Source organism: Fonsecaea monophora (assembly GCF_001642475.1).
Source record: "Fonsecaea monophora strain CBS 269.37 chromosome Unknown Scaff83, whole genome shotgun sequence".
NCBI classification, from domain to species: Eukaryota; Fungi; Ascomycota; class Eurotiomycetes; order Chaetothyriales; family Herpotrichiellaceae; genus Fonsecaea; species Fonsecaea monophora.
Genome location: NW_019174014.1, coordinates 18322 through 33707, shown reverse-complemented (window position 1 = coordinate 33707; position 15386 = coordinate 18322). Strand labels below are relative to the sequence as shown.

General features: G+C 47.8%; 5 protein-coding genes across 5 annotated transcripts; 2 read left to right on the top strand and 3 right to left on the bottom strand.

The window, feature by feature from the left end:
* Window positions 1-128: 128 nt before the first annotated feature.
* AYO21_08968 (hypothetical protein) lies at window positions 129-2340 on the bottom strand (the record flags this gene model as incomplete). The annotated part of the gene is made up of 5 exons (XM_022658907.1): window positions 129-284; window positions 417-540; window positions 629-1046; window positions 1215-1794; window positions 1906-2340. The coding sequence occupies 5 exons, from the start codon at window positions 2338-2340 to the stop codon at window positions 129-131; spliced, it is 1713 nt and encodes a 570-aa protein (XP_022508747.1).
* Window positions 2341-2795: 455 nt separating this feature from the next.
* AYO21_08967 (hypothetical protein) lies at window positions 2796-3937 on the bottom strand (the record flags this gene model as incomplete). The annotated part of the gene is made up of 2 exons (XM_022658906.1): window positions 2796-2851; window positions 2920-3937. The coding sequence occupies 2 exons, from the start codon at window positions 3935-3937 to the stop codon at window positions 2796-2798; spliced, it is 1074 nt and encodes a 357-aa protein (XP_022508746.1).
* A 1134-nt stretch (window positions 3938-5071) lies between these two features.
* AYO21_08966 (hypothetical protein) lies at window positions 5072-6351 on the top strand (the record flags this gene model as incomplete). Its single annotated transcript, XM_022658905.1, has 4 exons — window positions 5072-5323; window positions 5381-5746; window positions 5814-5917; window positions 5985-6351. 4 exons carry the CDS (start codon window positions 5072-5074, stop codon window positions 6349-6351), a joined length of 1089 nt encoding a protein of 362 aa, XP_022508745.1.
* A 350-nt stretch (window positions 6352-6701) lies between these two features.
* Window positions 6702-7829, bottom strand: AYO21_08965 (hypothetical protein; the record flags this gene model as incomplete). Its single annotated transcript, XM_022658904.1, has 1 exon — window positions 6702-7829. One exon carries the CDS (start codon window positions 7827-7829, stop codon window positions 6702-6704), a length of 1128 nt encoding a protein of 375 aa, XP_022508744.1.
* Window positions 7830-10269: 2440 nt separating this feature from the next.
* Window positions 10270-13104, top strand: AYO21_08964 (hypothetical protein; the record flags this gene model as incomplete). The annotated part of the gene is made up of 8 exons (XM_022658903.1): window positions 10270-10413; window positions 10462-10809; window positions 10861-10904; window positions 10953-11297; window positions 11355-11365; window positions 11638-11690; window positions 11750-11871; window positions 11928-13104. The coding sequence occupies 8 exons, from the start codon at window positions 10270-10272 to the stop codon at window positions 13102-13104; spliced, it is 2244 nt and encodes a 747-aa protein (XP_022508743.1).
* Window positions 13105-15386: the final 2282 nt, after the last annotated feature.

Genomic DNA, 15386 nt, shown 5'->3' with positions numbered 1-15386 from the left:
GTCGTCACTGGGACACAAACTATCATTAACCACATACCCAACCAACGTACACGCCTCGTCTCTCTTAAATAGGCCGCAGTCGAAAATCCTACGACTATTCCAGTTCTCGCAGACATCCTTTTCGGAGTCTAGCCGGACGTCTTCTCTTCTGTCGCCTCGATGTGCTGAGCCTCTACCCTCAACTCTTTCCCAGAGAATCCGTGCTCCTTGTCGATCACTGCCACCTCGGTTTGGAGGGTGCTCAGGTCGATATCACGCTGATACACCGCGATGCGATCACCGTCCTGGATGAAGGTCAGACACGCATTTATACCAATTTGGTTTGTAATTTTGATGTGAAGGGAATACTTTGAAATGATGTGGAACAAGACTTGGATGGTGAAGCAGCGAATACAGAACTGTCTGGGATAACTTACACCAAATATCGCGCCCACCTCTTCCAAGGCCAGACCTCTTGTGTTGGGGAAGAAAAGCCAGATAACAACAACTGAGATGGCGTTCAGGACGATGAAGACGATATAGTAACCCCATTTGATATTACTGCCTCAATGTCAGCGTCTGGCTCTTGTGCGGTGATCACCACACCACCTTCACATCCGCACGACGAGATGATGACTGCGTCACTTACGCGAAAGCCGTCGGTGCGGCCTCGGTCCATATAATATTGAACAGAGCCTGTGTCGCCAGGGCTATGGTGTAGCCCTTTGCACGGTATGGCGTAGGAAACACCTCTCCCACCCACGTAAAGAGCAATCCGTCGATGAAGCAGCCGAAGAATGCGCCGAAAAGAAAGATGGACGCCACGCCCAAACGTAGCACTGAGTCGGTACCATTGTCTAACGAAGTTGCCACGATGATAGCTTCGACGAGGAGACAGCAGGTCACGCCCACGAAGCCGGTGATTGAATATCCCGGTCGATTGAATCGATCAATGATAAAAATGCCGATGACGTTGCCGCCCCAGTTCAATGTTGCCCAGCCGCCTTGATATATAAGCTGTTTGTCGGAGGAGAAGCCAAGCAGGCTGTACAGGAGCGGACCATAGTCTGTGAGATGGTCAGGTCAGCTCACCTCAGGTGATTCAGGCAGAGGGCTGTGAGGTTTGAGAGCCCAAACTTCGCATGGAATACAGGTGAGATAACAATGTCGACTGAGATATAGTAACATGATAGATGCTGCTAGCCTCACGGTATGTGGTCGGGGTCAATACTTACTAACAACAACATTCACCCCCGATGTTGCGGTCATTGCTGGCCACACAATTCCAAACGCCGTCCGTAATGTCATCGGGCGGGTCGAGATCATTGACTTCCAAGAGAGGTCAAGGTTGGCATCAACGGCGGCCTGCCTAGAGATTTGATAGTACTCGACATCGGCAAAAGAGTCGTCTTTATCGACTGGTGATCGATGCAGGCGGCGTAGTAGCGCATGAGCTTCTGGATGACGATCTTTCATTATAAGCCACCGTGGGCTTTCAGGGAGCCATATGAAGAGAATGATGCAGATGACAGGAACGACCATGCCGAGAGCTGGAGAATGGATGTGATGATCAGCAGGGGTTTCCTTCTTCGTCGTACTCGATGTATAAACCGTACCTAAAATTGGGCGGAACGCAAGAACCTTTCCAGTGTAGAAAGAGAAGCCGTAGCCGATCCAGTTGGCCGCAACGTATCCGAGCCCAAGCGTGATTGCAATGATCTGCATAAGAGTGCCTCGCTGGCGAGGGGGAACAAGTTCGGACAGCCACATGGGCGTGACGCATAATGTAATGTATCCACTGCAGACCGAGATACCCTAAGAGTCAGCTTTCATTTCTTGTACATATATCTGCCCTCTTCCGTCCAAAGCAGACTCTGCATCCACTTTTGCAGACAGCCAGAGGGGACAGGTAGAGAACCATCTCACAAGGATGAAAGTTTCAGGAGAGGAGACTGACGCAAATCCCGCTATAAACCGGCCAACAATAAACATTGCTATGTGAACCGAACCTGTCTGAATGGCCTGGGCGATAACGAGGCCAACCTGAGCTTGTACAGACGCGTTTTTCCGGCCCCAACGGTCAGCGGCGTAGGAGGCGTAGATGGTGCCGAAGACACCGCCTGCGTAGTACAGTCCGTTTGTGGCACCAAAAAGCTGGGTGGCGTTGCTGGCTGTAATGAGGTTCATGTACTGGAGGAAAGATGGCTGGCCACCCACGGTGCCAATGACAGCGCCGGTATAACCGTAGGCCAGAAACGAAAGCGATAAGCCGATGGACACAAGGAGAGTATATTGGTTGTAATGACGGACAGGAGGCTCTGCTGATGTGAGTCCATCTTGATTGGTGGTCTTGTGAACCATTGTGAGGGATATCCTTGCAGCGCAAGAGTTGGGTCTTGACGAGGAAGAAGATTAGGATGAAGGGCATATTTATGGACGCAGAAAGGACTCGGAGGTACTTGTACTCAGGCATCTACATACATGCATATCACTAGAGTCAAATATAACCACACCGTTTGTGGTATAGCCATACTGACTACCCCGTGGGGTGTACCAATGTTAATCCACTTGTGAGCCGAAAAGTCCGCGGTCTTGGGTCAGAGTAATGGTTCTGGAAAACTCCGGGGAGTTTTGTCTGTACAACATGTCCGTGGATTTCTCACCTACTCCATCTTCTTCCTCCCGCTTTTCGAAGAGCTAGGCCTGAATTGAGTTGAGGCCTTGGGCGGATGCGTCAACATTCTCTGGGCTCGACTCCAAGACGGGGGACATTTTATTTTCCAGGAGCGTGATGATTGGAACAACAACATCTGGTCCTATGTTTTGACTGGACTGAAAGGCTCCGGTGTATAGCCCTCTAAATTGGCATAGCCTGTCCGTTTCATTGTATTCGCATCTGTACCGCGTTAGAGGGTTCCCACACTATATTTCCAGACATACCTTCAGCGAGTTCCTGCATATAGGTCCCAAAGCTCTTCATCAAGATGCTGACATTCTCCTTGATCCCCATGTTGATAGGTTGCTGATCTTTTCCCACCTGTCCAATCTGTGTGCCCGCCGTGATCGTCGTCAGAGCGAAATTGTACTGGTCTATCTGTTGCTCGATTGCTCCAGTCACCTGTCCCCGCAGGATTTCTTTCGCTAGGCTGAATTCTTGAGCCGCGGGACGTCCTAATCCGACACCATCCACTGTGCTCAAAGCTGCAACCATCCCTTGTACTGTACGAAGCCCTCCCGTCACGTAAAGCTTCGTATCGTGCAGCTTGATCATCTCCGCAAACTCCAGAAAAAACCCCTCTCTTCTCCTTGTGCTTGCTTGCTTCCCCTCGAGCGGTCCGAAATTCTCATATGTACCACCACTCAACTCGACCCAATCAAACTTGGCCTCTTCCAATAGGGTACAGAGTTCGACAGCCTCAGATGGAGTAAATCCTTGGTCCTGGAATTCAACACTGTTGATTTTGATCCCCAAGAGGAACTTGGGTAATTCTCCACGAATAGCATCTGCGATTTGCAAAATAATGCGAGCTCTGTTCCTTAGCCCACCCCCATACTGATCTGTTCGTTTGTTGGTGGTCTTTGAGAGGAACTGGGCCAAGAAATAGCCGTGAGCTCCATGAAGCTGGATACCATCAAAGCCTGCAGCATGAAGGTATTGAGCTGCATATACAAAGGCGTCGATAACTGCATCAATGTCTTCTTGCGACGCTGGTCTTGGTTTTGCAAATGACCTGCCCATGGTAGTTTGCAGTTGGATGTCGCTTGCGGATATTGGATTTGCTTGAAGTCGGATGTCGGTTTGTCGGCCTGGATGACTCACTTGACCAGAAATCAGACTGCCCTGTTTTTTGGCCTGTGATGCCAATTCTTTCCATGCTTCAAACCTTGGCCCTTCAAACAGTGCGTCTGGGGGGATGATGAGGTTTCCGGGTGACTCCAGCTGGTCGTACGCAACCATGATGTTCCCTGTTAGTATATGCCCCCAACCGCCCTCTCCCCATCTTCGATAGACTTTGATGACCTCCCTGGATGGAATTCCACGCGCCAAAAGATTCGTCGGGTCCCATGAAGAGATCTGTTCGCTCATGGCCGCTTTGAGGAATCGGTTACTTGCTGTTTGCCCCGAATAATTATAGGTGATGGGTGACCCAAGTGGCGCAGGGTCGACCACTGCAGAAGGTATACGCGAGAAAACCATAATCGACTAGGGAGCTATGAGACTGACCTGACTGAATGAAGGACACATCGAACAGTGGCAAGGTCTTTATAGTTGACCTGTGCCACGAACCAGAAGTCGACTCCCACTATGCCGGTTCCGATTCCGAGCCTCCTGATTCGCTGGAACTACATTATTCCGTGCCAGGACGCCTTATCCAGACCCCGATTGCATCTATGGCTCACATCAGCCACTGAATTTATATCCGTCCGGAAGTAAATGTGGACCTTGCAAATACACGTCCTTGATTCTCGGCACTAGAACAGCCGTTGATAACATAAGCCTACGCGGCAACATCATCAATGACAACAACAGGCCTGGAGACCTCGCCCGCCAATCACAAACAAGCAATTGTCTCGTAAAAGAGTCAGGCACTGGGTGGTGCCAATGTGCGCAGTAAAGTACCTGAATAATCCTGGCAAAGTCCCTTTCTCATGACCTCAATAGGTTACCCGAGGCTGTAATAGGGTCAACAAGGATAGTTTGTGGAGTTATTCCTACTACAGTGTGTTGACCACTCCTCAGTCCCTCTCGTTTCCACTGTTACACTAGCATTCCCCGCGCTAGAATACTCAGCAAGTTTGAAATCAGATTTGCTGCATGTGTATTGCCTTCGAATTCGACATTGACCACTCAGTTGTGCACCAACGAACGGACTTCTTCTGAAGTCTAGTATCAATGATGGGAGACTCCATCAATTACCTGAAAAGGAGGCGAACAAAGGCACCGACCAATGGGACCGCGCAGGATTTAAAGTTGGTTTCCTCCCTATGCGGCAGTTTGCCTGCAGACTTTCGAGTCAATGGCTGGTCTTGCCGTTCGCCCAGGTGTTGTTCGAGGCGAACCGTTTGAGACCCATGGACCCAGACGTGCGGCATGCTAAGCGAGTTTGGCCAGGAAACTTCGGAATCGCCTATGCCAAAAAGCCTTCCGCGAAAGATATATGTGATGGAACCCGAAAAACGGCTTCAGATCGCCGAAAAGCCAGAAACATCCCGAATGGTGGCGCTTGAGGAAGAAAATCGCGTTTTGCGCGATCAGCTGCTGGAGTGTCGCAAGAAGCTTCGGAGCACCCAGGCGTCTTTAGAGGGTGTATCCGCCGACATCACAGGCGTACTTTACGAGAAGGTATTCTCAGCACCTTGAATCAACATCTCAACTTCCTGCTTTGTTTCCGCTAACCAGCTTGACGGGGTAGCCATCACCTACAGCAGATTGCTAGGCTCAGACGTCGACAAGTCGGAGCTTGATGTGCCAAGAGATGGAGAAGCGGATAAATGTATCGAGGATTCTGTCTACTCTCATAGACTGGACTTCGGTTGCGATATCCAACAGGTCGATAGCTCACTTATATCACCCACAACAGACATAACGTTGCCGCAAACTAACAACCGTATATCGGACCTTGGACCGGTAGAGATCATCCGCCGCAATGAGGACCCGACTACCCTTCCGGATATTTCTTCCACACTGTTCCCAGACCTGCTTCATGATCTCACATCTTCCGGAATTGGGTTTGGCTGCTTTCAGCAAACAGACTCGGGGAAAGAGGTCTGTTTTGTAAACCGATCATCCGCAAATACCGAATTCCATCTCAACAGCTACGAAGCAAAACTAGCCTGGAGCCAACTCATCAGACTCTGCTCACATTATCGCGTTCGAATCCTGTATCAAGCGAAAATGGAATGAAATGAAATATCAGCTGCACGATGACATGAATAGGTGAGTTACATGCTAGATGGGCTGCGGCTTGAGCCTTTCCTTTGCATCTGGGCTGACTGGACAACAGCCTTCGCTCCTCTGTAGACCTCATATTGTCAGGATTCATATGCTCGATGTGGCCGCCAATGATGAGCTTCTATACCTATACGGGTGCTCACAACCGACTTGGAAAGCTGACCATGCGGCGGATCAACGCAAGCCCAGAGACGTCCGCCGATCTCGACCCATCTTACCGACCGAGTCTCCTTCAACAGTCTAGCTTACACGCTGCGATCATCGACTGCATACCGTTTCCATCTCTAAGAGATCGGATTCTACTTGCGTATACCGACGAGCACCTGGACCGCTTAGTCTGCGAAATTGGCGACTCCTACGTTATCCAAGTCGATCTGTCGAAACTAGTCGAGGCTTCGTCCCAAAGCTGGGATATATAGGGCTATGGGATCTTCAGACTGTCGCAGCTTCGCAAAGTGCACCGAGAGAGGATAGCCCTTTCCCTTCGACGCTGACTGATATCAACATAGAAGAGTACACTCACCTTCCAACTTGGCAATCGATCAACAACAAGTTCAAAGAATACTGCCTATCGATATCAAGATCACTCTCCCTACACGTCAATGGCTTCGAAAATGTTTCAACTGAGTGGTGAAATAATTCATTATTAGCTAGGCCGACATTCGTTCTTATCACCTTGCCGAAAGCGATCGGATGTAGGATCTCGCGTACTTCCACCTCCCATCCCAAGATGTCGATGCTATGCCGCAACCTCGTGCAGTATCGCGAATCAAAGAATAGCCAATGCAGCATACCCGAGGAACACAGCCAAACCAACAGATTCTGTCCTCAGCGGTACGGCGGCACCAGAATAGGTAGCAGTAGCAATGCTTCCTGTGGCAGATACGGTGCTCGAACTAGCTGCTTCCGTGCTGGTGGCATTTGTGACCGGCCATGCAGGGACACCATCTCCATCAGTGCCATTCAGCGGTTGCGCAAAGCCTTTATAAGGGTTCATCACGCTGTCAATAAGCACAATAACTCCTCCAGAGGAAAAGAGGTTGACGGAACTGACGCCGGCATTGTTGATGAACCACTCCTCGTCGGGTGTTTGCGTGAAGGTGACAGTCTCACCCGTCAGTGTAGTCACTTGGGTGCCATTGGCCCAGTCGTCGAAAAGTAAGATCTGCTCGCAAGCGTGGTATTTGAGCACCTCCGTCAAATTGTCCTTGCTGAGTTGCGATAGGGCATCCTCCACAAGGGACCAGCCTGAGTCATAAGGAACAAAGTATGTGGCGTCATGGAGTGAGTTGAACTGTTCCGTTAGTCCGGTACTATCAAGAGCCGCAACGAACGAAGTCCCGTTGAAGTCGTCCGCAACCGCGACCTCACTAAAGATCTGTGGAACCGATAGTACACTGTCGATGATGTAGATCCATCCCTGGGCAAAGGACAGGGGAGTCACACCAGCACTGGAGTCGTTGTAGTCTCCACTGAGGAATGTGGTCACATTGTCATCGTCGTCGTAGTAACCCGCTATAAATTGGCCACCCGATACATTTGTGAGGGTGTTGGAAGTCAAGAGGGTGTGAGCGACAAAGTAGTCTGAGATGTTATTGTATCCTCCATTGATTGTGTGATACAGTAAGAGATTGGTAAGGTAATCGTCCCCGGCGTCCGAGGCTGCTTGTCCCTGAGAAGAATTTAGCCACAGGGCAATGGCTGTGTCGTTCGGGGCGAGGAAGGTGAGATTCGTCTTCCCAGATATGGCTTCCAAGAATCCTGGGGATTGAGAAACAACTTGGCCAAGGGTGGAAGTCCCGTCAGTAGTGTTGAGAACAGTGGCCAGATCTGGTGAGCTTTGGCCCAGGGTGGCCCCAGCGAGCGTGGTGAGGGTGGCCAATATTTCGAGCAACATCGCAGTGAAGGCTAGATTGTCAACAGCAAATCCGTGATGTTTGGCCCAGCACAGGACAGAAAAGGAGATGAGACCTCGGCAGAGGAAATAGTTTGACCACTGACCAGAATGCCACTGGCAGGATTCATATACAGCCAGAGTTCGGCAACGTCGCCGATATTTGGTTCTGGTCAGTGGTCCCGGCGACCCTACTTGAGCCTATCGAGGACTTTGACCTCGAATGAACGCAGGAAAATGGTGGCTGTTGCGCCAAGATCTTTCCAATAACAGCAAAGATCGCGTTATTTGCGCGAGAAAAGTGGTATTTAGACCAAAGAATGGTACGGCCATGGCGTCTTTGGGCAGACGACGGGTATCGCGGAAAACTTGTGTAGGAGCTATACTCCTGCGTTCATTTTGACTTGCCCTGTTGTGGACAAGGCGCGTAGAGAGCAGGTTTGCAGCAACTGGTAGAGTCTATAGAGAAACGTAATGCGCCACCAGAGAGTGGGAGGCTCTATGAGTCCAGGGCTTGTCCACGCCGATAGCGGAGAACTCGTCAAGAAGCTCTTGTGAAGATGGTCCAGCGCGCTTGTGGGCGGTGGAGTGAATGTAGAGTGTGAAGAGTAGCATCTAGCCGGAATAGTAGAGGAAGCGAATGGTCTGATGATCTTAGAATTTTTGATGTGTCGATTCAGCCCCCGAGATCCCTGGATCGATGGCACTATAACAACTACGTGAATCTGTTAGTCTACTAGCACAGTGGGTCAGGGTAGTGTAACCGCTTTTCCCTAGAAAGCCTTGGCTTTACTTTCCTAAGTTTTACCTCCAGTTTGACAAGCTTAGTTCAAAGCTTGAATCCCCATCATCTTCCATCGTCCAAGCGGTTCCAGGTCGCAGCTGTGTAAGCGATCGGCAGGCCGCGCAGCTCCGTTGACCCCACGAGCACCGACATCGGGTGTAAATTCCAGGGATCCTGATCCTGCAATACCCTAGCACTTACAGTAGTGCTGGCTGAACGGTTTGATCAGATAACTGATTATCAGATATGATTAGCCAACATACAATCGATTAGATAAGATTATTCGAACTTGGACTAGGGGGTTTCACTACATCCTTGCGCTTGGTCCGAGACGTGGGATTCACCTACCCTAGGCCAACGAAGTTTGAGTAAAGCATTCCAAAATCTTTACAGGCATTTGAGTGTTCTTGTTGATTCGAATGACCCGCACTTCATTCGGCTGGAGATGACCGGTGAACGTATTGTTCCCCCAGGCAGCCACAGACCATCAGATCTCTCTGCCACCTCAGCACGGTCAGTGCCATACGCGAAAAAAAACGAACAGCGTGTGAAGGCCAGTGTCTTCTAGGTTTTCCAACCCGACATCATTTCCACTTGCTACCATATCTTTCGTCAAATAATACTCCCCGGTTTGGATGCCCCTCCCTAACGGACGCCTGGCGCACACATTCACCGCGTACGGTCCAGCGGAAGTCACCCTGGGTACGATTTGAGCACTATTCCACTCTTCGCGCGTAGACTGAGCGTACAGAGCTCTCGAAGGCAGCGCTTTCCGTTTAAAGTTAACCGTCAAACTTAGACAGCCATTGAATTCGTGATCTGGACCATGATCCTTACACATGAGAGCTCATGCGAGGATGATGATGCGTTTCGGCATCTTTTTAATGGCCACAATCATTCCACAGACCTGCATATTCCGTTAAGACCCAGGATTAGCTCTAGTCCTCGCTTACATGGATTTTCCGACCATGGAACGCCCGCGGTCTAGAGCAAACTTTTCTCCGTGCAGAATGCTTCACGCAAGCCTGAGCTCGCACACCGGTGCGTCGACTGTGCTCAGAGATGCAGATATCCTCTTCCCGAACAAGCTAAAAGACCGATATCGGTCATACGACCATGTTTAGCCCATCTAGATAGCTCTAGCGCAGTGTAAGTATCATGTTTGTAGTTGAGAAGTGATGACTTCTGGATTGAATTCCAAGAGTTAGTGAGAGATTGCTTTCCATTACACCAAGCTTGACAAAGCTTGACACATTGAAGCCATCCTTAGTGAGTTTCTTGTCACTGCCGGTGCATGATTGACGTCAAATCTTACCGAAACAAAAGGTGAATGGTATACAAGAGAGTCTCGAAATGGTGGAAAGCTCGCTTCCGCCATGAACTCAAGTTTCATACGGTTGTCTACTGGCCCACCTTTACTACGATGGTTTCTCGGTCTTCTTCTCTTTTAGGTGCGTCTGAAGCATGAGACTCGGTCTAGGGGAAAAGGTCAGTCACAATACTAGCATGGGAGTGGCACGATCAGGTCTCGGGCATCTCAGCTTCTTCCTGTACAACCGTTCAAGCTCCCCCAAATCAGATAGAGTTAGCTCAATATGCGTTCCAACGCGCGTGGAGGGCCAACACGCCCTTTATTGCACATGTAGTTCCACCCCCGGAATGGCAGTCTTATATGGGACTGCCAGCCCTTCAAATCAATTACAGTGCATATTTCTCGATTACTTCTTCAGTTCCAGTGGTTGCTTCCAAGCCCTGCGGAAGTCTACGTTCAAAATGAAACTGTTAACAACCTTTCTGGCACTGGTAGGTATAGCATTTGGAACGGTTGACAAGTGGACTGGCTGCTTCCAGGGAGTTGAGACGGCTGTGGATTATCTCACTTTCAATCTAACTAATCCTACCGACTACTATGGCAACCTATGCACCAACAAAGTGTACACAATCTCAATGTACGCAGCTGCCAAGCTCTATTGCAGCATCAGAGAAATCCAAGCCGGATACGACTATTTTAATCAGGAATGCCAGGAATACGGCGAGGGACTGACATTGGTCCCTTACTCCGACATTGAGCCACTGCTTACCGATGAATACATGAAGTCTCTCACTGTCGCCGACTATAATGATTATGAAAAGGGTACGGTCTTCAACGAGCCCGTGCTGATAACCCGCTCTTATTGGAAAACCGCCAGAGACACTTGGGTAATCGTGCTCTGTTCGCCACATGTTTGTCGAGGGCTAACAATAAGACAGGTTGACTTCGACATTGAAACTGCAGAATATCCACATGCTTACGGGTGTGTTACTTTCTTTTACCTCTTTGGATATTGGCTAACTATCTTTAGCTGGGCAATGTATGGCTTCTGGGGAGGAATACTACTGATCGGCATCATAAATCGTCTCATCACTTCTTTCTTCCAGTCTCGACGCTTAAAGGCTATGGACGATGTCGAAGAAGGGCAAAACTCCTCCGTAAAGCGTCGGGATGAACTTCCTGGATTCATCAAATTCATCTATGACTGGATCAGGGCAAATTTGATTATTCCCGCCGCATTCGGTTCACACCATTCCCGCCCAGTACTTTGGATGACCATTCCGACCCGTATGGAGACGATAATTATTGTGACTTTCTACGTTATGAACTTTATCTTATGCTGTGTCGGTTACAAGATCTTTAACCCTAATCTCTAGTACGTCCCCCAAACCCCTTCGTTTTTGCATACGTTCACTAAACAATTGTCTTCAAGCTATTCGAACGGTCAGCAAGGCTGGCGCTATATAGCCGACCGTACTGGTATCATCTCATATGCATGCTTACCTTGGCTATGGATGTTTGCTGGAAGGAATAATATCTTCTTATGGCTGACTGGCTGGAGCTTTGCCACTTTCAATATATTTCATCGCCACATTGCTCGATGGGCGACCTTATGTGCAATTGTTCATTCGATCAATTGGTCAGTCTTGGAGGGAGAATGTATGTTATGTCCACGTCTCTCTGACTTTCAAAACGTTCCTGACGATGGCCTACAGTTGGCTATTTTGCCGAGTCATGGACAGAACAGTACTGGTATATGGGAGGCATGGTAAGCTCTTTGATATCTCGCCGACACCAATGGTGTTTCTAAACTAATTTGTTATATAGGCTACCATTACGATGAGCCTACTGGTCTTTTTCTCATTCATGTGGTTCCGAGTGAAGTCATATGAGGTCTTTCTTCTGATCCATATATCACTTTCGGTGGTGACACTTGTTGGCTTATATTAGTATGTGCTACCCCTCCCTTACCACCGTGTTTCCTTTCCTGACACTAACATATTAGCCACACCATCATATTCGATGGTGAATACAATCCGTATCTATGGCCACCCGTAGCAATTTGGAGCTTTGATCGAGCGGCTCGCTTATTTCGATGGGTATACTGTAACCTTCACATGAAGTCTTCACACTCCCTCATGACTACTAAAGCCTCGATCACATACAGTCAGCAGGGCGACTTTATTCGACTTCAGCTTATACCGGGGTCTACCCTCCTCCAACCCGGCCCTGGACAGCATTACTTCCTGTATCAGCCGATAAAATGGAAAGGGTGGGAAAATCACCCATTCACTTTGGCCGGATATGAGCGGATCGATGACACTGAGGAAGCTGAGACTGTTGCCGGCATGGAACAACTAAACAGCGCTGCAGAGAAAGAGATCCCGAGCAACACTGAAGGCTCGTCTTCTGGTCATTCCTCAGACATTGGCCAACCTATGCCTCATGGCCAGCGAACCGTGTCCGATGCTTCTGGTGGCAAGCAGAAACTTACCTTTCTTATACGTCCTTTTAGCAGCTGGACTCGACGTCTTCGTGAGGAATGTCTCAAGTCTCCCACTGGCATCATTACGCCGCACATCTTTCTTGAAGGCCCATACGGAGAGAGGAGCCCGTTACATACTTTTGAGCACGTCGTTTTCATCGTTGGTGGGACCGGCATCTCCGGTGCACTGCCGTATATGCAAGATCATGCAAAGCGTGTGGCCCTCAATGCTAGACAGCAATCAGGGGCAGCCGAAGGAAAAGTCTCTACGCTCACCAGGAACATCACGTTTGTCTGGTCGACCAAACAAACATCCATGATCAAAGACATTGTCGCGCAAGAGTTGCAGCCGTACATCGGGCGTGATGACGTCCATCTCCATCTCCATGCCACCTCTCGCGGAAGTGGCCGGCTTACTTCCGTGGACGCGGCTAACAGCGGTAATGAGGACCTCGAGATTATCCCGCGTACCAATGCTAGTACTACCAACATCAACATCATCTACGGCCGACCTAACATACAAGGAACGATACTAGGTGTGATTGATAAAATGAACGACACTGACACAGCAGGCAGAAGAATTGCCATTCTCACTTGCGGACCCGCTGGCATGGCCGATGAGGCGAGAGCTGCAGTGCACATGGCTCTAAAGCAAGGCAAACGCGGCGTCGAATATATTGAAGAGACCTTTGGGTAAGCCCATTTTTTACTTTTCCTCGGCGCATCCATTATTACTACTAGCTCACGCTCTTCTCAGATGGTAATATAGTCTTATATCACAAGATAAGACAGCCCTCGTCAGCAAGTAGCCAAGCTTGTAATAAGTAATCCAGGCCGTCATCGCAAGCATCCAATCTGAGGACAATTTATATAGATATAGCTTGACGAGCTGTAGTCAATACTCATCAGCTATGTCCCTTCAATCATGACTAGTATGGCTTTTCAATGCCGTTTCGGCGCGTTGTCTTCGTTCTCCAGGCAGGTGTTACGTGCACACCTTTACTTCAGCTTAAATTTGTACCGCTACTGGTCTCTGCCATAGGCTGTTATCTGTCATAATCACTTCATGGTCATGACGCGGATTCCTCCAGGTGATCTCTTTCTCTGTTGCGGCCGCGAACCAGTCACACACTTGTGCCGGACCACCAAAAGAGACAGCGTTACTGGAATCGATTCCAATGGGCATTCCGGAACTACAACCACAGTAATATTTCTATTTTTCGTATTACTAAACGATAGATCTTATTAAGCTAAGTACGTCGATACCATTCTTTTCTTTATATTCCTAATAATAGGGAAGGATCGTAGCTCGAAAGTATAGGTCCCGGAGGATTAGTTAGGACGTACTAAGAAATTTTCGAAGATACTTACCCCTTCTCGAATTTCATACTATTAGAGGGAGGAATCTAGGTTTAGGCTATATAAAGACCAGCGACGAGCTAGGTAAGATTACTCCGTTAAATAGCCTCGCTAATACGGAGTTATTAGGTAGGGTCGTATTAGCTATACCGGTAGCTAGCGATAAGAGTAATATCTCTAGACTTAATAATAGTGTAATGGGGAGGTCTACAGGCTGGCACGTGACTAGCTGATTTACCTGTACAATGTACAGGTAAACCTTCCTACCTCCTAATTAGCTGGATCTCGGACACTAGGTCCGAGAGTCCTTTTCTCAGAGATCCTCTTGGAGGATAAGTTCTAAAATAAGCAAGTTCTTAATAAGAAGAGAATAGAGCGATTAATCAAGTAATGGAATCTATCTAATCAGTATCTTCGATGCGGTCTTATTATTACTGTACGATAGTCGTTACCCCTAATACTATACCTACCGCCGTACGAGTTGATGCCTCTAGCTAAGAGCCTATACCTAGTTCATTAGTACCTCTAATAAGATGAAGATACAGCTACGACGAACGTTTTTAGAAGGGTATCTCTCTACGAGCGGTAGGATAACTCTACTAAGATGACCGAACTAAAGATCGACTAAAAATAACTAAAATAACTATATAACTATATAATTAAACGAAGATAATAGAATTAATAGAACTAAAGAATTACTTACCTACTTACTAAAACCGACTAATCGATTACCTACTAAAATAGAGAAGCTAACTATATATATAGGACCGCTATATAGGGCATATTATTAAGTAACTAACTAAGTATATTTATCCTACTATATAAGGCGAGCTACGCTAGCTATTTAAGAAAACCGCTACTCGGGGTACTATTAGGAATACTAGCTATATATATTTACTACTACTATATAGGGTAGATATTAACGACGTTACGACTATTAAATAATTACTTAGAGAATTAATAGAGATATATCCTTAAGGAAGGGGAGGGCGTTTAACCTTAAAAACCTCTAATATTAAAGAGTATTTAAATACTAAAACTACTAATAACTATTTATAGAATAGTAAGACTAAGCCGTTAAGCTCCGACTACTAGAAGGAGAGGAGTATAAAGCTACTACTATTAGGAAGTAGAGCTAGAAGATTAACTAGAAATTACGAAGAAGAAAAGAAAGGAGGAGAGAAAAACTCCTAAGAAAAGACGAAAAATAATATTTCCTTTACTTACTGTTCGGAGGACTCGGAGGATTACCTAAATAGGTAATGAATAGGCTCATTATAGGATCGAACCGATAGGTATTAACTATTCGACTATAGAAGACTTAGTGAACTTAACTATCTAAGAGAGGGGAGAGGGTTGTCCTTATATAGGTAGCGAGTGGCGATAGTTAGAAGATAAACGAAACCCATCGAATCGCTATTAGTAAGCGATGATGTAAGTGGCTACACTACCTAGTTATCTTACCTAGCTAAGCCACCTAGCTACGTGATCAAGTCACGTGCCTAGCGCTAAGCCTAGTTAGGTAAGAGACCTAGATAGCGATATTCCACACACCCCCTTAAGCTAGTTCTCACCTAGTCTTGGCGAGATTTTAGCTTATTTCTGGAATATCGTTTTTCC